The sequence below is a fragment of the Canis lupus genome, chromosome 3 (assembly GCF_011100685.1).
Source record: "Canis lupus familiaris isolate Mischka breed German Shepherd chromosome 3, alternate assembly UU_Cfam_GSD_1.0, whole genome shotgun sequence".
Classification (NCBI taxonomy): Eukaryota; Metazoa; Chordata; class Mammalia; order Carnivora; family Canidae; genus Canis; species Canis lupus.
This window is the reverse complement of record NC_049224.1, coordinates 74,650,396-74,676,400: the sequence shown is the minus strand read 5'-3', so window position 1 is coordinate 74,676,400 and position 26,005 is coordinate 74,650,396. Positions and strand designations below refer to the sequence as shown.

The 26,005-nt window shown below is 47.9% G+C and overlaps 1 protein-coding gene across 9 annotated transcripts in view; it reads left to right on the top strand.

Moving 5' to 3' along the window:
* TBC1D1 (TBC1 domain family member 1) overlaps window positions 1–25,782 on the top strand; it is a 238,846-nt gene extending 213,064 nt beyond the window's left edge. For 7 of the 9 annotated variants that reach the window (XM_038533498.1, XM_038533496.1, XM_038533495.1 and 4 more), the window contains 5 exons: window positions 3,035–3,279; window positions 5,618–5,777; window positions 13,259–13,428; window positions 20,168–20,341; window positions 23,987–25,782. In XM_038533498.1, the coding sequence (XP_038389426.1) occupies window positions 3,035–3,279; window positions 5,618–5,777; window positions 13,259–13,428; window positions 20,168–20,341; window positions 23,987–24,190 (953 nt within the window). In that variant the 3' untranslated portion in view covers window positions 24,191–25,782. Of the gene's footprint in view, window positions 1–3,034; window positions 3,280–5,133; window positions 5,158–5,617; window positions 5,778–13,258; window positions 13,429–16,974; window positions 17,259–20,167; window positions 20,342–23,986 lie in introns of those variants that run through there. The other 2 variants (XM_038533503.1, XM_038533497.1) reach the window with 2 other exon arrangements.
* The last annotated feature ends 223 nt before the right edge of the window (window positions 25,783–26,005 follow it).

Here is a 26,005-nt window from a genome sequence, read left to right as displayed (position 1 = left end):
TAACATATTGCTTGGTGGCAAAGCTGTGGGAAATGTGGCTGTAGCAACTCCTGGAAGCTACCATGGGGGCTGCCTGCCTCAAACAGGGTATATAATTTTTAGGGCCTGTTGCAAAATGAAAATGCAGACTCCCCTGTTCAAAAATGAAGAATTTCAGGACACTGACGCAGAGCATTAAACCCAGCACAAGACCCTTCTGACTGCAGAGCCATTGTGATTATATAGGACATGAGGCCGTGAATGCCCTGCCACAAATCTTATAATTGTCAAGTGGTCTAAGTGGCCCCAGTCACTCCCCAGCCGGCTGGGCTTGTCCTCTTGGGAGCCTTGCAAGGATTAAATGGAGAATGTCCCCCACTGATAGATGAATGGATAAGGAGGTGGTATGTATACAGTGGAATATTACTTGGCCATAAAAAGAGTGGAATCTTGCTGTTTACAATGTGGATGGACCTCGAAAGTATTATGCTAAGTGAAATAGAGACACATACCATGAGCTTTCACTTATATGTGGAATCTGAAAAAAACAAAAAACAAAAAAAAACAAAGCAAACGAACAAAAAAACCAGACTCATAAATAGAAACTAACTAGTGGTTGCCAGAGGAGGGTGGGGTATGAAATAGGTGAAGGGAATATTCAGAGAGAGGTAGAAGTGTCCAGTCCCAAAATAAGTGACAGAGATGAAAAGTAGAGCATAGGGAATGTGGCCACTAGTACTGTAATAAGGTCATATGGTGACACTTGTCTCGATGAGGATTGAGTCATGTGTAGAATTGTCGAATCAAAATGTGCGCCTGAAACTAACAACGCTGTACGTCAGCTATGATAATAAGAGTAAAGGTAAGTCTGGGAATGCCCACTCCACAAACAGGGCCGGTGAGCACTGGCTCTCGTTTCCGGGAGGGGTAGTATCTGATAGGAGAGGGCATCCAGTAAGCAGAAGGGCTAACGTTGACAGGTCGGAAGGGGACCCAGTCTCTCCTGGCCTTCCCTCCCACATGGGGCCGGTGTGTGCTGCGCTTGTGCCTGTTTGAGACCCAGAGGACGTCGGAGCAAGGGGTGGATGGCAGGCTGGGGTGGCGCATGTGTGGAATATGCAGAGGTGGGAAGGGCCCCAGCTGCTGGGAAGCAGGTGGCGATGCTGGAGTGAGACTCTGAGGAAAGAGGTATCCTGGGTGCTGTCAGTCCAGTGGTCAGGTGTGCTCACTGAGCGCGGGAACTGTGGCTCATCTCCAGCCTCAGGTGTGCTGTCAGCGTGAAGAGGACACTGGGTTTCCAAGGCATATTAGTATGAAACTTAAAAAAAAGAATGCAAAAGGAACGTCTCAGTCATTTGCATATTGATTATGTTTTGAGATCACATTTGTTTATGTTTTGTTTTTCTTTTGTTTTTTTTTTAAGATTTAATTTACTTATTCATGAGCGACACAGGCAGAGGGAGAAGCAGGCGCTCTGCAGGGAGCCTGATGTGGGACTTGATCCCAGGACTCCAGGATCACGCCCTGGGCTGAAGGCAGATGCTCAACCACTGAGCCACCCAGGCGTCCCTAAATAAATGGACTTAACATTAATTTTACCTGTTGCCTTTTAATGTGGCTGCTAGAGAGTATTTAATTATGGTTGAACTGTACGTGCCATGGTAGACTAGGAAAAGGCACGGATGTAAGTACCCCCTCTCAGGCTCATGCACAGGCACTCGCAGTTACACACACACACACCCCATGCAGAGCCTCTAAACAGCCCCTGCGCCGCAGGTGTAACACACACACACACTCGCAGTTACACACACACACATACACACACACACACACACCATGCAGAGCCTCCAAACACCCCCTGCGCCACCCCGAGGCTATGCCCCGGAGGAGAGGCTGGGGTTTGGGGGAGAGGAGGTGAGGAGGTGTGCAGAGTTCCCCTGCTGGGTGCGCAGAATTTGTTCCTGGAGCACCGAGGGCCACTGAGTGCTTTCTAGCAGTGGGGGTGACATGTTCAGGGTGCGTTTGGGGACATCTTGTTGGGGGAAGAGGCAGAGCAGGCAAGAAATGGGCACAGGACAAGAAGTCCGGAAAGTAGTCAGTCGGTTGCTAGCCTCTTAAATCAAGGTCAAACAGATCTGGGTTGATTAAATGCTTTCTTATGGCTGAGCAAGAACCCACGAATGCATCGTCCCTCCCTTTCCTGAGGCCAAATAATTAAGGTGAACAATTAACTTGTGGCCTAGATCACCTTCAGCATTTGCTGATCCAGACGAGGCCATAATTCTTGCCTGAGTCCGAGCTTGGCCCTTGGCTTGGCTCTAGACCTTTCCTCTCTCACACAAGTACTTTTTGCCCTGAAAACACATTTCCCCTTCAGGCACATTCCAGGAGGGAGGTGGGTGAGCTGGGATTTGACAGGTATCAGCCACAGGAGCCTCCCAGACAAAAGAAGTCTTTAAACCTTATCTGAACACCAGCTTTTTGTGAAAATAATCAGGATGTTGAGGGTTTTAAATTTTTTTTTTTTTTTTTTACTTCTTTCTGGAAGGTAACTGTTTTGTGTAAAAGAAAACACCTGCTGTTTCAAAGCACTGCCTGTGGTTTAAAAGTACAGAAATACGCATGTGGTGTGAAGCATTTGCAGGCAGAATACGTGCAGGCCGGGAAAAGCTGATGGGGGGGGTGTCCGCAGCGCCCTGAGGCCTTGGCTGCACGCAGGTGGTGTGGGACAGGGCAGCTGCAAAACCCCACAGCTCTCCGCTCCTCTTGAGAGGAGACATATGTTGAGAGGGTCGGCAGTTTTCTTTTTGTTGGAGCTTGAACTCCAGATACCCGCAGGACCAAAGATAGCCCTAATTTCTTTCACTGGAACCACCACCGCAAAAGCATAAATAATTGCCCGCCTTATCCTAAGAACGACCACCTGCCTGGCTTACAGAGCTGATTTAGGATCCAGCTTCCAAAGATCTGTTCTTTCACCTGAAGCACATCTGATTTCTGGTTCAATAGGCTTTCTTTTTTTTTAAATTACAGCTAACACGCGTTGTTTTTGCAGGGCGAACCTTTCCAACGCATCCGTACTTCTCTACCCAGCTCGGAGCAGGGCAGCTGTCACTTTACAACATCCTGAAGGCCTACTCGCTTCTAGACCAGGAAGTAGGATACTGCCAAGGTCTCAGCTTTGTAGCAGGCATTTTGCTGCTTCACATGGGTGAGGAAGAGGCATTTAACATGCTCAAGTTTCTGATGTTTGAAATGGGACTGCGCAAACAGTATCGGCCGGACATGATTATTTTACAGGTAGAGAGCGTTCCTTATGTATTTGCTAGAGACAAATGCCAAAAATGTTTATGACCCCTTTCCCGGTCTCTCTCAGGAACTTTTCCCACCATTGGTTAACATTGGAGTAGCTGTCATTGCTGAGCCCTGTGCTAGGCACTAGGCCAGGTGTTTCATATTGCATTTATCGCCTCAGTAACCCTCAGGATGACGTTATTGATCAGCTCAATTTATAGATGGGCAGACTTACCTTAACTCGGGTTACCTGGCTAGCAAGTGGCGGAGTTGGGGTTGAAACCCAGGCCTGTCTGACTCCAGGACCCTCCCTTACCCTTCGTCAGACCATCTTCAGATGATCCAATTCCTACCTCCCACTGTATTTGTCACTTCCTCTGCCAGGGATCCCCCTCAGGCCATCCTTAGCCCTTGTCACCCAGGTCCAGCGCAAATATCCAAATCCTGGGAGAAGCTCTTTCTGACCACCCTGACATGTGCCTCCCTTCCCCCCAGATTCCATCCCAGGCACGTGTATCATGTTATCCTGTTTCATTTCTGTTGGCATAAAACACTAACTGACTGAAATTACCTTGTTTCCTCATTTCATTTACCTGTTTATTTTTTGACTTTAAAAAAAAATTTTTTTTTCTGACTTTCCTTAGCATGTATCATAAGAAGGGAGGGATCTAACCTATTTTTGAGCTGCGTCTCTAGTTCTTAGAATAGTTCCTGGGATGAAGTAGGCACCCAGTCAGTATTTGTTGAACAAACAAGTGGCAGGTCAGAGCAAAGGAAAGCCAAAGAGCAGTGTGTGCCGGGTGCTGCTTCTGCCACCTTTCAGAGGTGAGGAGAGCTCTGGATCCTGTTTTGGGAATATTCCTAAATGTTGGATTGCATGTATATATGTTCATTTACCAGCAAGCTACTCTGATTTCAGAGCCTAAGTTTTTTTTTTTTTTTTCTTTTTTCAAGAAGGGCTGCATTAGAGCCAAGGACTCTTAGAGTACCAAATTGGGTGATTAAAAATCCTTTTACCTCCACCAGTGAATATGAACCCTATGAACATGAGTCTCAAATAAGGAAGTGATTGAATTTTTTTTAAAGATTTTATTTATTCATTCCTGAGAGACAAAGAGAAAGGCAGAGACACAGGCAGAGGAAGAAGCAGGCTCTATGCAGGGAGCCCGATGTGGGACTGGATCCTGGGTCTCCAGGATCAGGCCCTGGGCTGAAGGCGGTGCTAAATCGCTGAGCCACCCAGGCTGCCCAGAAGCGATTTCATTAACTAAAAAAAATTTGACCCACATAACACCACAGATACTGTCAGGTTCTTTCTGTGTTCTCCCCCATTGGCTTTAATATAGGTGCACCTGCCATCTAGGAGAGTGCCCTGTTCAAGTTAATTTAGTATTGAAACACCTGACTCTCATTGGGCTTTTAGTCTTGGTGACTAGATTTTTTGCAATCCAGAAAAGCCATAGCTGGTACCTTAAGGGCTATCTTGTCTATGTCCCTAGAAATAGCTTTTTTCTCCTTTTTTTTTTTTTTTTTTTTTTTTGGAAGTTTGGGCAATATGTGTCCAACCCAAAGCATCTCAGTGGGGTTTTGACCCTCTCTGGATGGTGGTTTCTTTGGGCTCAGGCCACCAGACTGCCGAAACCCAGGCTGATGCTAGGATCCCTGTAAGCCACGGGACCCATCATGGGCTTCCTGCCAGAACCATAGCACTGTCTAAAGAGGAGACCCTTTGGAAGTTATTTTCTCCATCTTGAGATAAACAGTTGTCTTATTTTAACTTGCCCAGGATCTGTATATTTCATATGTTATAAACCTACAGAAGTGACACCTGTCCTGCCTGTGGAGTGACTTGAGGAGTCTAGAGTGAATTTGCTGAGTGAACAGGTATCATAGAATCCTTCCACAAAATCATCATATGCCCCCACTTTGCTCTTAGCAGAGAGGCTGGTTTTACATTTTGAATTCCCCTGGGTGTGAGTTTTGCTAGGAATGTATATTGTAGGAGAATTTGTGAAATGTTTCCACAAGACAGATGTTTAGATTCTAGTAGCCAAGGAATACAGGGAACAGTAGAAAGAAAGGAAATGGTAGGAGAAGACCCAACATTAGTGTTCCCGGCTATGTCTGACCACTGCCTCCTGGGCACCAGGAACCTGGGAAGTGCTTATGGGCTAAGTGAGTAGTTGAGATCAGCAGTTATCATAGTCCAAATAGAGTATCCAACATTGTAATAATTCTTCTCTCACAGCCTGTAAGTAACTGAACACATGTAGCAGGTATCTAATTCTGACACCTGCGTGTGTGTGTGTGTGTGTGTGCGCGTGTGTGTCTGTATGTCCCCCAGATCCAGATGTACCAGCTCTCGAGGCTTCTCCACGATTACCACAGAGACCTCTACAATCACCTCGAGGAGCATGAGATCGGCCCCAGCCTCTATGCCGCCCCCTGGTTTCTCACCGTGTTTGCCTCACAGTTCCCACTGGGATTTGTAGCCAGAGTCTTTGGTAAGTGCATGTAAATCGGTTTGCCTGAACCAGCTTCCTCCTGTCAGGGGGGGAAACATTTATTCTCATTCCGTGGTGAGTCCCCTTTTATACCTGTATCTTCTACAAGGATAGGGTGGTGGTTGACATTCTGAATCTAGTCAGCACTGGGTTTTGTGGACTTCAAGACCAGCTTCACCTCTGATGCTCTTTGGGCTTCCCTGGATGCCACCATCTGGTGGGGTGTAGACCCTTTTTTCCCACTACCAGGCTCTCCCCAGAGCAGACATCTTCAAAGACTTGGCCAGGGGGCCCTATGTCTGTATTCCAGGCATGTGTCTCTCATGAATAGTCTTCCTCAACCTCTCTGACCTGAGACTGTTCATTGATGGCTCCTTAAAACTTTTCAACTGATGACTTATGGGCTGCTGTTCTTTCTCGAGACCCTTCATATCTCCTCTTCCCATGTCTCTTCTTCCTCTGCCCTTGGCTTATCATTTCCTCTGCTAGCTCACTCTTGATAGACCCCTCTGTGCTGATGACTCACTGGACCACCCTCACGGCCCCCTGCCTCATCTTCCCAGACTCCATAGCCCCTTCCGCTTGTGTGCCCCACTGTGGCCATAGGCAGTTCACATTTCAAACCATCTCCTACTTTCTTGATGTAATTTTTGCCAAGATTGTCTCTGTCAGAGTTAAGTGGGTGTTTGCATAGTAAGCACACACATCGCTTGCCCTCCAGGAGCCAAGTGACCACTGTGAGCACAGGCAGTTCCTGCAGGGGGTTTTCCCCGTTTCAGAGTGAAAGAATCATTTTGACAATTCAGATTCTTTTTAATTTAATTTTTTTTACTTCGGAGGTTTTTAGGAAATTGATAATCATCACACATCGAGTGTTTTTAAGGTGTCACTCATGTCCAGTCACCTTGTAGTTCAAAAATCTGTAATCTCATACTTTTCTCAGATTTGCTTCTAGAATTAGAGAACATCTCAAAGGGAGCAGGTGTGTCCAGAACCATTGAGAGAGCATTCCTTTGGCATGCTTGGGAAAGACAGCTTTGTAGATCCAAAATCTAGAAATCCTGAAATTTGTTTTTTAACATAAGTGGGGACTGAGCTGGTCTTCACTCATCTTTCCCCCAGCGTGCTAGACTTATTCTTACTCCTATCCACAAGAACTTCTGAAGAATGTTCCATTGGGCTTTACTAGAAGAGTCTGTATTCTACTAGAAGAGTCTGTATTCTTAAACTATTCACTACCCCCACCCCCTTTTGCATAACTCCCTCCCCATATGATTCTTACTTTCTGTCCCTTAAAAAAATCATTGGGAAAAAAAAATAATTGGAAAAAAAGAGATACTAAAAAAAGGTCTCCTGGTTTTAATAAATCATTAGTGAGATTCCATGAGGGTTTTATACCGTAGATTAAAAAGAAGATAATAAAAAGGTCAAAACAAAAAAACATGAAAATTGTCTGCTTTAGTTTACTAACAAGAGTCACCCAAATCATAAGATCTCTAGCTGTAGGCTGAAGTCTTTCTTGCCACAAATGTCTTTTTTTTTTTTTTTTAAACTTTTCTTACTCTGGAAATGAAAAAATCATTAGTCTACTTTTTCTCCTGATTTTTTAGTGTATTTTTCAGACAGGGTAGCAGAGAGGAGTGACGATTGAAAGAAGTGGGAGGGGAGGAGTTGGTGTTAATGGTTTGAAAATAGTTCGAGCATCAAATTACAGCATTTGTGAGAAAAAATTCCACAAAGGGGACTCCCATGGGTGGGTCAGCATGGAGGGATCACTGCCCAGCACCCCAGCCTTGGGCTGCTGCCTTGCAGATAGCTCTGGGGCGCCAGGGCCACAGAACTCAGGAAAGAGCCTTTCCTGGCATAAGAGGCCTGAGCAACAAACTCTGCTTTGGAAATGCCAGCCCTCCCGTTAGAGAATATTCGCAACACTAGAGCGCATCCTGACGACTTCATAAATTAGAAGCTAAAGCCGGCAAAAGCAGGATACTTCTATTACATAATCAGTGGTGAGTCTCGGAGGCTCTTCTACATTATGCATAAAGATGCCAGTGTCTGTAACTCCCAGGTCCCACAGACCCCTGCTGTACTAAGTGGGTTCGTGTCCAGCTGGCTGAGGCTCCTCAGATCCTCGGCAGGAAGTGGGACTCAAGGCAGCACTGTGCGTGATGTCATTTTGCAAAAACTGTTGGTTTTCGTTTTTGTTTTGTTTTGCACAATCTAGTCCATCTATCAGTACTTAAAACCAAACCATTTTATTAGTAGGCTCCACAGAAAGGTTTTTTAAAAACCCACTTCTGTATTTAGCATTGGCAACTCGAACTGTGTGTGTTTAGCTCCGCGATGGTGGATAGCTTAGTTTTAAATCCCCGAACCTGCCATTCATACACAGTCGTCTATTTCATTGTAAGCCTTTAGGCCTGAATAAACCCTTCAAAACAAATGGACCTTTGTCAGATGTTCACCATTTCATATGTAAGTACAGGATTCTCAGCTTGCGGACGGCATAGCTCATATATTAATTACCAGGTTACTTCGAATTAAGTATATGCTCCTTGGAGGAACGCCAGCCAGTGATGCGTGTGCCTTAACCTTCACGTGATGATCACACTTCCTGAATGTCAGCCCTTCTGATTGGGTGTCACAGAATGTAAAATAGCCTCCTCTTGTATGCTTCTAGCTCAGGCCTAGAGGGGTCCTGGGAGAGATGCTTGCTCTGTTCACTTTCAGATCACACCTACCTTTGGGAGGGAAAAATCTGAAAAATAGGACCCGGCTTGCTCCTGATGGAGGAGGCGGCTGTGGTATGAGGCTCCTGATGTTTGCTATAGGCTTTGCTGCCAAGTAGATGAGGGAGTGTAGAAAGGAAGAGTTTGGCAAAAAACACAGAAGCCACCTGTAACATAGGGATTCAGAGAGGCTTTAGGACTAAAATAGACTTAGAAAAAAACAAGATGGTTTAAATGGCCAGGAAGAAAGTTCTCCCCCAGGGAACCTGATACAGTGGCAGGGAAGTGAGTTTTTGGAAAATCTGCGCTGTATTTCTGCCGGGGGTCTGCCATCATCCTTCCTTTTCCTCCCACCTGGTTCTGGTAGGAAGGTGGGGCTCTCACACCTGGGGGACCCCGCCTCCTACAAGAGAGTTGAGGAGAGGGGTTGCCCTTGACAAAGACAAAGGTGGCTGGACAAGAAGATGCAGGATAGGTTTGCTTCACTGGCCATGTGCTTGGCATGGATGGTTCCCCCTGTAGGAAAACTGCACCTTTATGTCACGGGGCGTTCCAAGTAATTCCGATACATGTCAACACAGTAACAGGCCTGCTGAAGTGTCTTCAAAGGAAAGGAGTTATTTGCATCATTCTCAGCAAACAGTCTGCACAAGTGGCAGAGTCAGCCGAATTTCAGGTTCCCTTTCCTTCCTGCTTGGTAAAACCCTTCGCCCATCTCTGAGCGACTTGAAACTGGAGAGAAGGGAAGTTGGCTGCAGGGTGGTGAGCAGGGCTTCTGCGGGGCCACTGGGGTGGCTCTGGCCGTTCACTTTCTTGTGCAGTGATTTTCAGATGCAGGAAATAAACTCACTTTTCCAAGGAGGTTTTTTGTTTGTGTTTTGTTTTTGTTTTTTTAAACTTCCAGAATGTAAATGTATAAGGATTGAAAAATGGACAAAAATGAAAATAATTGGGTGGGAGCAGTGTGTTTCTAGGTGACATTTTTCTTTATTATTATTTAAAAATTATTTAAGTTTTAGAATTTCCAGAGGGAGAGAGAAAAAGGTAGTGATATGGCCCCAAGTCTAGTCAGATAAATTAGAAGCCCCTACCCCCAAGCCAGATTTTGGGGCTGGGGAGGGAAGGGCAGGGTCCTCCCTTTAACCCTTCATGCACATTCCTTCCTTGTTCGCCCAGATGAGCTCCTTATTTGAGGCCTCCCCAGGCTGACAGGCTTCTGGGGCTGAGCTCCCCCAACCTGAGTAGTGGGGACAGCTGGCCAGCTTGTCCTCAGAAGGATGGCACCTGGCTTGGGCCTCCAGGCATGCTAGATGAGCATCTTGCAGCTGGCAGCCGATACCTCTGAGTCTGCTGGTGGGAGTCAGTGTGGTCTTACCTGTGGTGGCTCTTCTCTGAAGCTAAATAGCCAGCCTTTGCAAGGATCATACTCATACTGGATCTCATTAACATCGTCTCCTTACTAGTGCAGTGACCCACTCAGAAAAAAAGGAACGGAAAGCCTTGGGTGACCCTTGCTGTGCTCTGGGTAGAGTTAGAATGCTGGTGTTGGGAACAGAGAGCCCTCCTTGACCTGGCCCCACCCTGTACCCCACAGGGTCCCTCTGCAGGCTCCCATTTGTGCCGTGCTGTTTTCACACCTCTGGGCATTTACACCTTCTTTTTCTCTTCCTTCCTTCCTGACTTCTTACCTAGCAGGTTTCTTTCTTTTCTTTTCTTTTCTTTTTTTTTTTTTTTTTTTTTTTAGATTTTATTTATTTGACAAAGCACAGCAGGGGGAGCAGCAGGCAGAGGGGGAAAGAGAAGCAGGCTCCCCGCTGAGCAGGGGGCCCGAAGCTGAAGCTGGGCTGATCCCAGGACCCTGGGATCATGACCTGAGCTGAAGGCAGATGCTTAATGGACTGAGCCACCCAGCTGGTACCCCTCCTTCCCTGTTGGTTCTTCAAGATTGGATTTGGCAGCCACCTTTCCTTAGAATGTTTTCCGACCCTTTCGTTCTCATAACCCCTGGGCATAACTCCATCACACCAGCAGCTTTCAGCATCTCTGCAGTTTGCTCTTTATGCTTTGGTTCATGGCTGGGTCTCTGGTGCTTGATACAAAACCTGGCAAGTATTAGATGCCCAGTGAATGCTTGCTGACTTAAATGAGAGACACGCCTCAGCAGGGAGAAGAGTGCTCTTAAGCCACTGGGCACAGCGTTAGAAAAGAACAGCATTAAATACAGAGAGGCCCAATGAGACAGATATATCCAGGGCTATATTTTCAGAGTGTTTAAAAAAAAAAAAAAAAAACCCACCTCTCCTAACTTTTTTTTTTTTTGTTTTCTTCATGCAGACCAGAAAAGTCTGAGTTTAGAGTGTTAGGCAGCACTCTGCTAAGTAGATTTGTTATAAAAACTAAGATCCTGGGGTGCCTGGGCGGCTCAGTTGGTTAAATGTCTGAATCTTGATTTCGGCTCAGGTCATAATCTCAAGGTCATGAGATTGAGTCCCACATCTGGCTCCATGCTGGGTGTGGAGCCTGCTCAATTAGGATTCTCTCTCTCCCTCTGTACCCCCACCCCCCACCTCGCCAAACAACAATGACTCCAAGATCCTAACAGAATAAGACTTGGAAGACCTGTTGTCAGCCTTAAGAGATAGCTGATATGGATTGCATATTTGATTGTGCTCGTAAAACCTCCCCGATCATTATTTATCTTAATTGGCTTAGTCGAGGTGCTTTGCCCCATTGTAAGGGACGAGTCTCAGAGACTGAATACACTGCACCATGGCGGGTGGTCCGGCGTGCAGTCCACTCCCAGGACCCTTGCACAGAAAACTTGGTATTTATTCTGATAGATGCTATCAGTATTTGTTCAGCAACAAGTGTTGATCTATTGAAAGGAAGTTTTGCTGTCTGAACCACAGAAGCTTCAAGTTTGCCTTGTTTGGGGAAATACTGCTTTTTAAAAACACGTCTTAGTTATAACACTGTTTGGGATCTTTTTTTATTGTCCGTAGTGATGAATTACAGAGGTGTATTTCAGAAAGCAGACATTTCACAAGAATATTCTAACATAGGGCTGTCTTGATTAACATAGCACTGCCCCTAAGAAGCCCAGATTTCAAAGATACGACCAGTTCTCTAATTTATCTTCCCAGCCTCTGCTGCCACACGTGAGAAGGAGGCCACCCTTGGGCCTTTCCAGCCTCGTGGGGCCCTCCCAACTGCGAGCGCTTGTGTTGTCTTGTGGCAACCGTAGGGCCCTGAGCTCGCAGAGAGAGATGGGGAGGACCCACCCTGGCACCGAGGCTGCTGGTGTGGCTGAGGCCGTGGGAGGGTCACAGAGCATCACCAGGGCCAACCTGGCCGGCTGGCGCCTGGGTCTGTCCTGTGCTCTGTCCACAAACCATTCTGATGCAGACCCCTTCCCCACATGCACGGCAGCTTCCAGCCTTTTCTGTTTCCTAATGGCTTTTATGCATCCTCAAACTAAACCACCTAGAGGGGCCCAGTGTTGGGGGTGGGGAGGGGAGCGACTCTTCCTCTCATTCCAGGACCTGATGAAAAGGACTTCTTAGTCTCTCTGTTATCCTGCAGCCCTCCCCCATGTTGACAGTTGCCTCTAACTAGATGTGTGCTCTCATCTTTAGAATTATATTTTTTTTCTTGTATTTTTAATTCCAGTTGTTAGGTAATGTGCCTGAATTTAGTCATCAAACAATTAGTTGCTAGGGGTGTGCTCTGGCACTGGAACAATTGGACTCTTTGTCAGGTGGCTTCAGCTCTGTGGGGTGGGGGAGCTGGGGGGGGCGGGCAGCTGCCCGCCCAATTGCCTGGCCACTTGCCCTCCCTCTCGCGGTGTACAGTGTAGGGGTTGCTACCACTGGCCAGCTGTTCTGAGAAAAATCTATGGAGGGACGCCTGGATGGCTCAGTGTTTGAGCATCTGCCTTTGGCTCAGAACATGATCTTGGAGTACTGGGATTGAGTCCCACATCCAGCTCCCTGCATAGGGCCTGCTTCTCCCTCTGTCTGTGTCTCTGCCTCTCTCTCTGTGTCTCATGAATAAATAAATAAAATCTTAAAAAAAAAAAAAAAAAGAAAGAAAAATCTATGGCAAGAACTAGAAGATAACTCTGACACAGTTCTTTGAATTTCTCTGAAGGAAGATGTCTTTTACTGTATTGTTGGGCTAAAATCCAGTATACTCGGAAGTATTTAATAATGTACTTCTGTAGCTCTGCAGACAATATGCAGATTTTAGAGATCTTTTAATTCAATTCCTTATTTCAAAACAGAGGGAAAAGGTGCAATTTTTTTTTTTACTTTATCTTAATTTCTGATGCTGTATATCTAAAAATCTTTCAGTTTGACTCATAAAAATATGTTTTAGTAACTCCTTCAAAATCCCAGAGCATTTCTAGAAAAATAGCATAATAAGTTTTTTTAAGCTTCTGAGGCATGCTTGAGTTTAATATATTTTTAGAACAATAACAGAAAAGATTTGTCTGAACCTGTGACAAAATCTTAACAGTACATTTATCTGTATTTCTTTTATTTCTTTTTTCTTTTTTTGTATTTCTTTTATTATTTGCAATATTGTCTTGACAAGCTTACCTGAAATATCAGGCACTTAAAAAGGAAATAAAGTTCGCAATTTGGGCTTGCATTTCCCACCATCCTGCTCTGATATGTAGACAAGAAAATGCAATGTTATTTCATCAGTAACTGGTCTGATTTAACTTTCTGCATTTCTGTGTTTTCCCAGATATGATCTTTCTTCAGGGATCAGAGGTCATGTTTAAAGTGGCATTAAGTCTGTTGGGAAGCCATAAGCCCTTGATTCTGCAACATGAAAACCTAGAGACCATAGTTGACTTTATAAAAAACACCCTCCCCAACCTGGGCTTGGTACAAATGGAAAAGACCATCAGTCAGGTATGATTCAGTCTAACCTTCCAAAGGCTTATGCCACCCTGGATTTGGAGAGCTTAATTTTCTTTTGATCGGGACCTATTTCCTACCATTTTGCATCCTGGGCAGCATCTTGAGTGACGCCTGGCAAGTAGGAAGCACGTTGCCAAATATGTGTTCCAGGATGAAGTGCGTGTCCGAGTGTGTGCATGTTGGCAATGTGATGGGACTGTGCCATGTGGAAACTGGTGGCCATGTTCAGGTGTGATAACCAACAGAGGTAATCAGAAGTTTCTTAAAATTAAGAGGCTTCACCCCTAGTTATTCTTCTGAAACACATGTGCTATTCGGTGTAAGCTCTTAAGGTATCAGTGCTTTGATTTTTTTTTTTTTTTTTTTTTGCTGTGTGGTAGTATTTGGAATTTCTCAAAATGACCCTTTGGTTGCAAAATTGTGATAGGAAAATATATATTCTAGAGGCTTGTTCCGTGATGTGGTTTTTAAAATAGAATTCAGTTCCACATCTGTGGCTTCAGCACCCCTGGTTTCTGTAGGCAGGAGAATCGTTACTCTGAAATGTTAAGGGCAAGGGTGAATTGAGCCAGAATTACGACTAGATCAGTTGTTCAATGGTCTGATTTAAGAGTGAGAGCAGAGTTTGACTCTGTACAAAGAAAAAACTTCTAGTAACGTTTGCTGACTCTAAAGAACTGTGATATTTAGTGGAGGGTGGGACACTGCTGTTAATGTTCAGGGCCTGGGTGGCTTAGAATGCTCTGGAAGGGGTTTCTCCATTGGGGCCTGCATCAGGCCTCTCCTAAGCCTATAATTCACCTTACCTGCTCCAAATACAGTGAAAACATAGAGCAGTTGGGTAAAAACAAGTAGCGAAACAAAGCTAGTTTTTTAAAACAAATCCTTATTCTGAGGAATTTTGATAGTCCTGAGAAATCGGATGATTCCGACGGACTGCCCCCGGCTCAGTGTTTGTGGTTTCATTTGCTGCCCCTCCTTCAGTGGTGAGCACAGAGAAAGAAGCAGGTGTGAGCCGTGTGACTCTGGGTCTCCGCACATTTCCTATCCCTGTGCTTCAGAAAGGGCACTTCTTTTTTACTCTGCACTTTCGTTTTTAGTTAATTGATAGGCTCTGCATCTCTCTGCGTTTTGCTTCCCTGGCACGTTTCTCTCAATGTGAATTGCCTTGGCTTGTTCAGGCCCTACTTTCTGCCAGGTTCTGTGTGACTCCACATGTGCCCATGATGTCATTTAACCATGATGGCATTCCTGAGAGGATAGGTGGTTTTAACCCAGGAGGAGCGTAGGGTGCAAAGAGATAGACTCATTGGCCTGCAGCTACCCTGCTGCTGAGTGAGGTGATAGGGCTTCTCTTGCCTCAGAGTGAGTTAGCAGCTACTCGGCACCGCCAAGGGCCTCCGGGTATCGTTTAGTTACAGTTTTTCCTGTATTTTACCTGTATGTTGATACTGAAGCCTCTGCCCTTTTGATTCTTTAGTGTTTGGCCCTTATGTGCACTGATCCCTTTTCAGAGCTTTCATTGTATATGCTTATATTTTTTGGCCATTGGGGCAAACACAGCCTCGGTTACCTAAAGTCCATGCCCAGTGAGTGCCTTGACCCTGGGACCTGGCTTTAAGGCAGGCAGTCTCAGCTGACATTCAGTTTACCTGCTGGATATTGAGCCCCAGAAAAGAATCTCATTTTCTTCTCCCTTTTCTGTAAAGAGAACTTACCAGGTTCTCTTTAAATGTTGGAAGAATAGAAAATGGACACAGCATGGAGAAAGAACAGTTTGTGTGTGTGTGTGTGTGTGTGTGTGTGTGTGTGTGTATACTGATTTGTTTCAGGCAACTGTCAACCTTGGCATCCTTTATTCCATTGACTCCTTAACAACCCTGGGATGTGTATTATAATCCCCATTTTTATAGGTGGGGAACCTGGTCATGGGGAGAGTATCCTGCCCAACACCCTGTTTACAGTGGCAGAGCCAAGAATGTAATGTGTCTCTGACACCAGAGCGCATCCTGTGCAGAAAACGAGCATGTAATCCAGTAATTACAAGTGTGGTAGGAGCCACAGTGGTGCTCGTGCAAGGGCATATGGGAGCCAGGCTGGTGGAGTGTGCACTGCTGATTGGGAATTGAGAGGGTTGGATTCAGCAGAGTCCAAAGAATGAGCTAAGAACAGGGGTCAGCACATGTTTTCTTCAGTGGGCCAGGTAGGAAGTCTCAGGCTCTGTGGGCCAGAAGGGCTCTGTGGCAGTCACTCCACTCTGCCTTTGCAGCACAAAGGCAACCAGATAATAATGTACATGAATGAAGCGACTGTGCTGCAATAAAACTGTATTTAAAACACATACAGTGGGACAGGTTGAGTCCACAAGCAGTACTCTGCTGATTTCTGATCACAGGCACGGGAGTGAGAATAGAGAGAAATTCTAGATGCCTCTGCGTTGAGCGTTGAGCTATGAAGGGAAGGGTGGGTGTGGATTGGGAGCAGCTGTGTAGGGAATTCAAAATCTACATTTTGGGGCCCAGGTTTTCATCCTGCCGAAAGTCTTGATGGGCAGCCCTTAGGATGCCAGGCAGCTCTCTGCCCTCCCCCTCCCATGCTTCCCATCTGGAACTTGACGTCTGTCAGGCTCACTGCCCCTCTCCCACCTACTTAGAGGGTGCTCTCATTTCCAAGTCCTACCCGGAGATGAGGCCTGAGGGCCGGTGCAATGCCTCGGCAGCCTTAGAGGGCCCTCAGGCTCAAATCTCGGGGGCCCACAGGGTGAAGGTGACAGATGCATTCATTGCACACGACAGGTCATGTATATGAATGGGCAGAGTCTGGACGGTCCTCTTGATAGTGGCTCCATTTCATTGGGTGCCTTCCGCTCGAGCAGCGGGGACACAGCCTGCGTCCAGGGTGGGAGAGAAGGTAGCTAAGGACAGGGCTCTGTGGCTTTGGCTCAGCGTGGGCAGGCTGGGAGCAGCCAGCCACAGCAGGGCAGGTCCAGAGTTGACAAGAGGCCAGGGCAGGAGGAGAAGGGCCTCTGAAGTCTCTGTGGCAGTTCCTCAGTTTGACTTAACTGTTAGTTGAATATGAGCCATAAAAGTCCTCTGCCCCAAGAAGGGGGAAGCCCTGGGAATAAACAGAAATGAAGAGAAGGAGGTCAGGTTGGTATGCTTGTCACGGTGAGTGCTGTCTGCCTCTGCCTCTCAGTTCAGTGTGAGGAAGAAGGCCAGAGTTGGAGGGGGACTTCAGGAGACAGAGCAAAGAGCCTGCTTTCAGTGTCCTTGGGGCTGCGTTCGCAGTGTGGCCCCAGACCCGCACCTGTCCTGGTATCCTGTAGGAACTTGTCAGAAATGCGGAATCTGGGGCCTCACCCCAGACCTGCTGAGTCAGAATCTGCATTTTAACAAGATCCCCTGGGGATTCACACACACTGGAACATTTGAAAAGCTCTGCTATGGGCAGCTTCATTGAAAACACACTAGACAATTCCCTGTTCTAGTTGAGCTTGTAGGCTAGAAACCAGAATCTTAACAAGGTTCCTTTGTTCAGAAGACACTCCTCCAAATCCCAGCATTGAGACGGCCTCTTCTGCACTGGGAGGAGCCCTCACCACTCTGGCGGTCTGCACTGTTCAAAACAAGGACTTGGGCAGCCCTGGTGGCTCAGCGGTTTAGCGTCGCCTTCAGTCCAGGGCCTGATCCTAGAGACCCAGGATCGAGTCCCACGTTGGGCTCCCTGCGTGGAGCCTGCTTCTCCCTCTGCCTGTGTCTCTGCCTCTCTCTCTCTCTCTCTCTGTGTCTCTCATGAATATATAAATAAAATCTTTCAAAAAAGAAAACAAGTACTTGTTTCAAAGGTCAATCAGTGCCATACCAAAAGGGTGGGGTACACTGAGGAGGAATATTTTACCACTGGTATTGTTTAGAATTGCTTGCATGTGGTGATAATAAAAAACAGACCAGTTTTTAGTTAGGTTTCTTATTTTTAAATTCACTACAGGCCCTGTAGCCCTGGTTGCTGACACCCGGGCACACTGCTCCGCTATCCAGCCCTTGGTCCACCGCTGAGACGGACGGACTGGTCGGGGAAGGGCCTGGAGTTTGGGAAGGTGGAAAGTATGTGGCCAGTTCTGCAGACGTCAGGGTTAATGGTTCCATTATACAGAGTGTCCACGACTGACTGCAAAGAGGAACTCTGGGTCTCCCAATAGCAAATGAGCCAAGAACATAGACAATTCACTAAAGAGGAGCTCCATCTAGTAAACAAATATCTGGGAAAATACTTCGCTTCATGCATAATTTGAATGACATATAATGCTCTACGAACTTGATTAACAAAATGAAAAGTATTGAGGCCAGTACCCAGTGCCAAGGGTATATATACTATCCCTGGCACGATGGTATGTTGTTGTTAATGGCATCGTGCGTTGATTATTCCCATTTGGGAAGCAGTTTGGCGATGTGTATCACAAGCCAGTAAAATATTCATACCCTTTGACTCGGTGATCCCATTTCTTGGAATGTATCCTTAGGAAATAATCCAAAATATGGGAAAAGCCATATGTACGAGGATGTATAGTTAGATACTTTGCAAGTTAACCAGACATCTAGCACATGATGAGTGGATTAACATGGTTATGGCACGTCAAGTAGATAGAATAATGAAGCCATTTGTCATTCTGGTCAGGAAGCATAGATAGCAACTCGGAAAAGCATCATTTGAGGACTTGGGCCCTTCTTTCTCCACCAGCCACGTACAGCCATGCTATGGGATCAGTTCTAGGGCACAACTGCAAAATCAAGGGCTCTCGGTGTTTCAGGAGCCAGGAGATAACGATGCAATTAAGCAGCGATGATCATGACCCAGGATGGTTCCTGGGAATGGATGGGAGTCCTGAGAGTGCCTGCGGCTTTGGGCACAGCTGAGAGCCATTCACCTTAGCAGGTCATCAATCTATTAAAGGCCACAGGTTTTGTTCCCACGTTTTCCAGATTAGTAGCTCATTTAAAAACAAATCTCTGTGGAAGAAAAAAAGCAACTGCATGACATCTGTTGGGCCTCGTATTTATAATTGTACACCAGCGCCACGGCAATCTCGGTTTTAATGTTTGTGGTTTTTACTGTGTTTGAGCTATTCAGAGGTTCCGTGATGTGGCGTCCTTTGTAATTTTGCTGAAGCACAAGGTTGCATGTGAGGGTTTCATGACAAGCGCGTGGAAGCGGCTTCCTTAGCTAAGTGAGCACCTACTCACCTTGCCAGGTGTGTGCTGGGAGCTTCCACAAGTAATGCCCACGGCGATGCTGGGAGCTGGGTGCTCTCACCCCCCTGTCGGGGGCCAGGAACCGAGGCCAGGAGAAGTCAAGTTATTTGCTCAAGGTCATTCAGGGCATGGCCAGTGAAGCCCTGATTTGAGTCCTGAGTCAGTTGGCTTGACTGTGATACAGAGATGATAATCCCTGCTGACCCCACAGCCACTGAGGGCCAGCAGAGATTCCCATCCATACGGCAAGCTTTCACACGCACACACACCACGAGGACAATGCATATTTGCTTTTCGGCATAGAATGACCTTTGTGCCTAATTGGTCTTGTCCATTGAATTCAGTTGAAAAGCAGGAAGCTGAAAAGTTAATCTGAAGGCAGAGAAGATTGTTGGGAATGGTGAGAAAGTAAACGTGGTTCTTGAATATCGATTTCAGGGAAGATAGGGTTCATCCATGTTTGAGTGATTATGGGGCGCCATTGGGGAAAAATGAGTTTTTCATTGATTTTCACTGTGTTGGGAGTTAGTTTTTCAGGAAAGGCAGTGAAGAGTTCCTTTATGCTCTCGTAAGGTCCAACTGCATCCTCTCCATGTGTGTCCTGAGATGCTGGCCTTGGGTGTGTGGTGCCAGCATGACCGAATGCTCAGGCCCGCACACAGAGCCGCTCTGGGACTTTGCTCCCGTGCTGAGCCACGGCCTATGGGGTGATCCCACAGAGACAGCCTGTGGGAGGCAGTGACCACTCCTGACCCCCTCTTCAGCACCGCTTCCATCCAGCTCACTCAGAGAAAGTACAAACACCAAGAACTCACTTGTGCACTTTGGGGCTGTTTTTCACACGGGTGGTTTTTTGATCACTGTTACTATTATGGGCAGGAAGGCATTGTTTCGTGTTCACTCATCTGTGTAGGCGACATTTGGGTTTTGGCTCATTTCTGCATATCTTATGTGCAAAGGAGGGTTTTTTAGTAAACAGTTCCATTACTTAGCTGTTCTTGTAACTCTAAAAACCCAACTGAACTATAATTAAACTTTGACTCGGTGACTGGGCAAATGGAGCTATGATTCTTTTGTTTTGTTTTGTCCCCCCCCCCCCCCCCCCCCCACCACCACCACCCCTTGACCTGTGGCTGATGTGTCTAACATAATAGAATTTCCGGAGAAAAAGGAAATCGGCACTGAAATAAGAAAAATAGATTTTTATAAAAAGCCTTTGAAAAAGTAAGGTTCTCTGGCTTTTGGAAAAATGAGTATCAGAGACCCAGACCCATTGCTACCTTAGGTTTATTTCTCAATGCCTCCTTTGTCCTTTCTTCCCGATTAGGATTGTTCCCTTTTCAATGCGAGTTTTCCTTATCCATCACCGACGGCATGGGCCATGGCGTAGGTGCGTGGTGGATGCTCGTTGGCGTGGCCGCGCACGCGGCTGTGTGATTTTTCTCATTTCCAGGGCCTGACGACTTTTCTGTATATAACAGGTATTTGAGATGGATATCTCGAAACAGTTACAAGCCTATGAAGTTGAGTACCATGTGCTTCAAGAAGAACTTATCGATTCCTCTCCTCTCAGTGACAACCAAAGAATGGACAAGTTGGAGAAGACCAACAGCAGCTTGCGCAAACAGAACCTTGACCTGCTTGAACAACTGCAGGTAGAGCATATTTATGAAGCTGCTTCCTGCACCCGCTGCTCGTGGGAGATCATTAGCGCACCGGAGCACCAGCGGCCTGGGCTTTCCCATGACCGCGGGACCTCTCTCCCCCTCAGGCCCCCAACCGGTCTGTTTATAGTTGGGATCAAAGGTATCCCAGGAGAATTGGTCCTTTTTATTAGGGAGCATTCAGATTATCCTCCGCTGAGGTCAGACAGTCCTGGAACTTTCTGAGCGGCTGACCCTGCACTTTAACCCTTTTTAGGAGAGAAGCCCAGCGGGGAACTGGGGGTCCAGGATGCTGAGGGGACTGTTCGCTGAACGCCAGCAATTGTGCTTTGAGTAATAACCAGAGAATCAAAGGCTTGGGCTACTGTGAGCGAGACCAGCTAGGTCCCTGGAGGAGGGTTTGGGGAGGGGAGTCCCACAGAGCTCTACCTAACAAAATAAGCCAGAACCTATGGTCATGATGTGTGAGTCCTTACTGCAAATAGGAAAGTTAGATTAAGAGGGACATAGTTCTCCCCTCTAGCAGCTTCCGTTTTAACATGGATAAATGTGCATGAGGACATCTGGTAGGAAGGCAAACAGGCCATGCATATGGAACGGTGAGTTGGGGAGAGCCTGGGGATGTAGTCCAGACACCCAGCTCTTGCCAGATCCAGGGTTGTCACTACCCCACTGTCATGCGGGCAGACTGCTGACCTGCTCTGTCCCATTCCCTCCCCTACATGACACAGAATCCCTGACTGCTTAGCACAGCTCCTTCACCAATCAAATAGGATAAAGTAATATATAGTCTGCGTTTTCAAATGCCATAAGTGGGTGGGAATGCTGTTAATGTTAAGGGATTGTTTCGGGGGGATTTAAATTTTTGAGTTGCTGCGAGGACAAATACATATTTGTCCCCAAAGTCCGTATTTTATGGTGTTCCTGGGCTGTCCTTAGAATAAGCTTTCTAGCCTGACCTAAGCCTCTTATTTTTCTCCATAGAAAGTTGCCGCTTTGCAGACACAAGCTTGGCAGTGATACGAGAAAGGCCAGCGTTTGAGAGCTTAATAAATCAACCCTTGTCCAAAATGCATTCCTCCCAGCAGGGATTTATCCCAGGAGACCTAGTGGCTATTTACTGTAGAGGAACAAAGAAAAATGCTTTCCCTGACCAGTCCTAACTACCAAGCACATTCTGAATTTTAGCTTTTTTCCCTCTAAGACTGAGATGTCCCACCTGAAAATATGCTTGTGTACAACAGCGTCTCCAGGGTGTCTCAGCTGTCCCCCAAAGGGGAGGCTCACGAGGACATACAGCCTTATCTGGTCTTTAACGGTCTGTAGCAGAGGTGGTGGTTTTAAGTGGCTTCCAAACAGTAGGTCTCTGAAATAGAACCTGATAGGAGCATTTCTGACAAAGCTCAGACTTGCATTTGAAGCATTTGGCTCATGAAGATAGTACGGAAATAAAAGGTTCAGTTTACTGGGCTGATGCCCATGTAAAGGGTGCACATAACTTCACGTGGCTTCTGTGATCGCATACCCCTCTCGTGAGGAGAGGAAGCCGTGCAGAGTTGCTCAGCTCCCTCCGTTCCTCAAGAAAGGCACCAGGCAGTAACCGGTCATGACAGACATCCTCCTGGCAATGGTCTCTCTTTCATCAAGCGGCTGTGCACTTCTGGGGGTGCCATTCAAGACTGCAGCTGTGCCGGCCCACCAGTATGTGGAGCCCTTGCCTTGCCGGGGCCGGGGCCACGGAGATGCAGAAGACCCTGCTGCTGGCCGAGAGTTGGGGCAGGGGTTCCACTGTGTCAGTTGTGGGTGCCTGAGGGTCGTTCCCCGGTTATCCTCCAGGAGTCACGTGGACTCCTGTCTTGCAGCCAGACTATATATGTTCTATAAGACTCACACCTCCTTGCCTTTTTCCTTTTTTAAACAGTTTTCAGAGTCCAAGGATGGGTGTTAAATATAATAGTTTCCAACCAGAGATCTTGGGTTTTTCCCAGAGTATCAAAATTGACCTGTTTTCTAGCTTTGTTCTGTTCGCATGAGTTGTCAGACATACCAAGGGCCCACGTTATCTTCTCGTTGAACACACAGTGTTACGTAGCAGCCAGAGAGCAGTGTTCCACCTGTTTTGTCCAGCAGCACATAGAAGACGCTTGTGTGGACCTACCAGACGTGCCAAATGATAAAGGACGTACATTTTTTTTTTATAAGAAGCACTGTGAGTCATCGAGTGCCAGTGAACTAGGTGCCGTGGGAGGCCAGACCCACGCACAGGATGAGACGTGCTTTTTTCCATGAAAGAGCTTCAGGCTCATTGAGAGTGACGTTCACGCAGAATCGTAAAGGACCGTGCAGTACCGCTCACCACTAAGCTGCGTGGCACAAGGGAGTTCCACGGGCCTCGAGAACGAGCGGTCCTTTGGGTGGGGGGTGTCCCAGAGCTCGCCCGTGGGTAGGAGCGCTTGCAGGTGCGCACCTCAGCGTGACCACCCCTGCCCGGAAAGCAGACACCCTTAGGATCTCAGTCCTTTTCTTCCTTCTATTTTGAGTGTTGAGCAGCGCAGCCAGAGCTAGACTCTGAGTCGTGAGTTGTCTGTCTGGCACAAGTGTTGTCTCGTTCAAAAACCTGCTTTCCTTGTTTTGTAAAGGAGAGGGAAAAAAAAAAAGTCCCATTTTCCCTGCCCCCAAATAAAGGGGAACATGTAGAGAGCTGGACCGGATTGGCGAGATGGAGCGGCGGCTTGCTGGGCTGCCCCCTGAGCGCGGCGCCAAGCAGCGTGAGCCGAGGGACGGGCCAGGAAGGCCTCGGGGACAGGCCGGACTCCCTGCGGCCTTCTCAGGAGGCCCCTCAGCCTCACTAGAGCCCACCGGCTGCCCGGAGGCCGGCCCGGCTAGATGAGGAGGGCGAGGGCCAGTTGCTAGACAGAAGCACCTTGGAAGGAAGCTCTGTCCACCTGACATCGGGTGCCAGGGCCCGAGGAGGCACACTGGGCGGGGGGAGGGTGCTGCTGGTCTCGGTGAGGGGGTGGCCCCCTTCACAGATGCTCGGCCACCTGTGCTGCCGGGGCGATGCCCGTGCCCTTGACGTGGCCCTCTCTGCACCTAAGGAGAAGGGAGAGGACGTGTGCACGAGACGGCGGGCGCCGCCGGGGCCTTCCCTTGGGAACCATTTGCCTGTCGGTCTGAAGCGCGTCTGCACATATGCGTGTGGGTGTCTGTGCAACTAGGCCGGGCGATGCTGCGGTCGTAAATAAAGCTCCAGGTCTGGGTGGCGTGGAGCAGCGGGAGTCGTTTGTTCCCCGACGCTCCAGCTCTTGTTCGTGAAGCATCCTTGGCCCATATCAGAGCTGTCCTCCCTGGCGTCATCAGTGACGGGGATCGGCTCCCTGTGCCCCCTGAAGCCACCATCTCAGAGTAGCCACAGCAGGGAAGGAAAATGCCAGAGGCTCTCAGACCGGCCCAGCCTTCCCACGGGGGAACCTGGGAAGTGGAGTCGTCCTGTGTGGCCAGAACTGATGATAAACTCGTCTCTGCCAAAATCGGGCTCCGCAGCGTCTCCAGGGCTGGACGGTGGCATGTGCAGCAGCCCCCCCGCCCCCCCGGGTTCCCGCTGCGCAGTTCACACTCCCTTCTCTTATTCTCCAGGTGGCCAACGGTAGGATCCAAAGCCTGGAGGCCACCGTTGAGAAGCTTCTGACCAGCGAAAGCAAGTTGAAGCAGGCCGCCCTTGCCTTGGAGCTGGAGAGGTCAGCCCTGCTGCAGACGGTGGAGGAGCTTCGGCGGCAGGTGACAGCGGAGCCGCGCGGGCTGGAGCCTGACCTCACGGGGCCCGGGCCCGCGGGCGACTGACCGCGCAGGAGACAGCTCCTCGCCGGAGCATGGCTCCGGAGGAGACACCGGGGCCCCATCCCAGCACTGGCCAGGCCTTAGCTGAGAGGGACAGAAGATGCCAGAGGGAGGAACAAGGCATGATGCGTGCTTCTCAGGGAGGACACTGGCTTGCCAGCCTGCACGCTGGCACGGACTAGAACTTGCAAGTCGCAGGGCCTGACCAGGTCCCAGTGTTTTTGTTTAGGCTGCAATTTGTCCCTTCTCCAGTCCTGATTACTGTACCCAGTAGGTGTAGGTGGCATGGACGTGAATAAATGCACTTCATGTTTCCACGGTGTTTCCTTTTTCAGTATTGCTGTGTTTGCAGAGGACGATTAGTCCTGTGGATCCAAGAGGCGGAAGGGCTGGAGAGGAAGCCGCTGGCCCCAGTGTGGGTCCCTCGTCCTGCCACACGGTTTGTGGGCCTGCACCCTGCGGGTCACTGGCAGGGGTTGCAGCCAGCCCCCGTCTGTTCTCGTTCCAGAAGCCCCAGATAACCAATAGGACATCTTGAATTTCTCTCTCTTCTGGGTATTTAATGAAGTTTGTCTTTTAAAAAGAATAGTTTTCATTTTTTTACTTAGTCCTTAAATATCAGTCGGGGTCATTGTAGATAAACATTTCACGGGTCAATCACCAGTTTTTAGGCTCAAACCCAGAGCTGCTAGCGAGCCCCCTGCATTCACAGACTCTGAGATGATGATCTCCCTGTGGGTTTTCATGGTCATGCTACAGCCGTGTATTTTTTTTTTTTTGCTGCTGTGTGATGCAGGGCGGCTGTGAGCCCCTCTGAGTGGCCGCCCCAGAGAGTCGCGTTCCCTTGCAGAAGTAGCGGGTGCATCAGGATTGTCAACGGGTGCCAGAGATTCTGGGACTTTCAAAAAAATGTGATCAGCCACAAATCGCGATCAGACATATGGCAGCTGAGCGCAGTTTTTCAGAGCTAGGAAATGGGTTTTGGATATAACTCCTGACAGTGACCCCCTTCTTATCCCTCTGGGTGACGAGAACCCTGTGCCTTCGACAAGCAGCCACTCCTGGCTGGCGTGGCCTCCTCTGGCCCCCGGGTGACGCCTCTCCACAAGTGCCCTCAGAATGGGCTGTCGGCTGAGAGAGGAGCTCCGAGGGCACGTCGTGTCCCTTTCTGACAGCAGGACCACTCTGGCCTTTGTCATCGTAGTCCCTTCTAGTCCACAGGGGCTTGCCGTGACTCTCTGGGCAGCAGGTGTCACTTTCAGCCTGAGGTGAAAGGAAGGATTTCCATAATGGAAGTCATGCTAGGTCTCCCCAGGCGTTTCCAGGGGGTGACAAACGTGCCATCCCCAGTACCTAACAGGCGGCATTTGGGACTCTCCTGTTCTCTGTGTCAGGGGACAGCAGTTCTCCTCACAAGTCAAGACAACCAACCCCCAGGAGGCTCTATTCCAAGCTGTTGTACCAGAACTTAGAGGAGTTAACATCTGAGGGCTTCTTTTCCACATATTTTACTGAATGTTTAATAATATTGAATTTTGGACATCTTATAACCATTACTCAAAAGACATTGACTCTGCAATAAATCCATGCCCACACTTCGATGGTGTCTGTTTTACTTGTAAACTTCGGATTCTTGCTTTTTCAGCCCAGGTAAGGGAATGAATGCCTCATGAACACCAACGGGTCAAAGTGTAAATATTACCTAACCCACAGTGAAGTCATTTGAGGTATTGGCACCTTGTTTCCAGTATTGTCACCCAAGTGCTTGTTACATTTAGCACCTCTGCAGGAGGGCAAGTAGTAGCAGTAGTGAGGCCA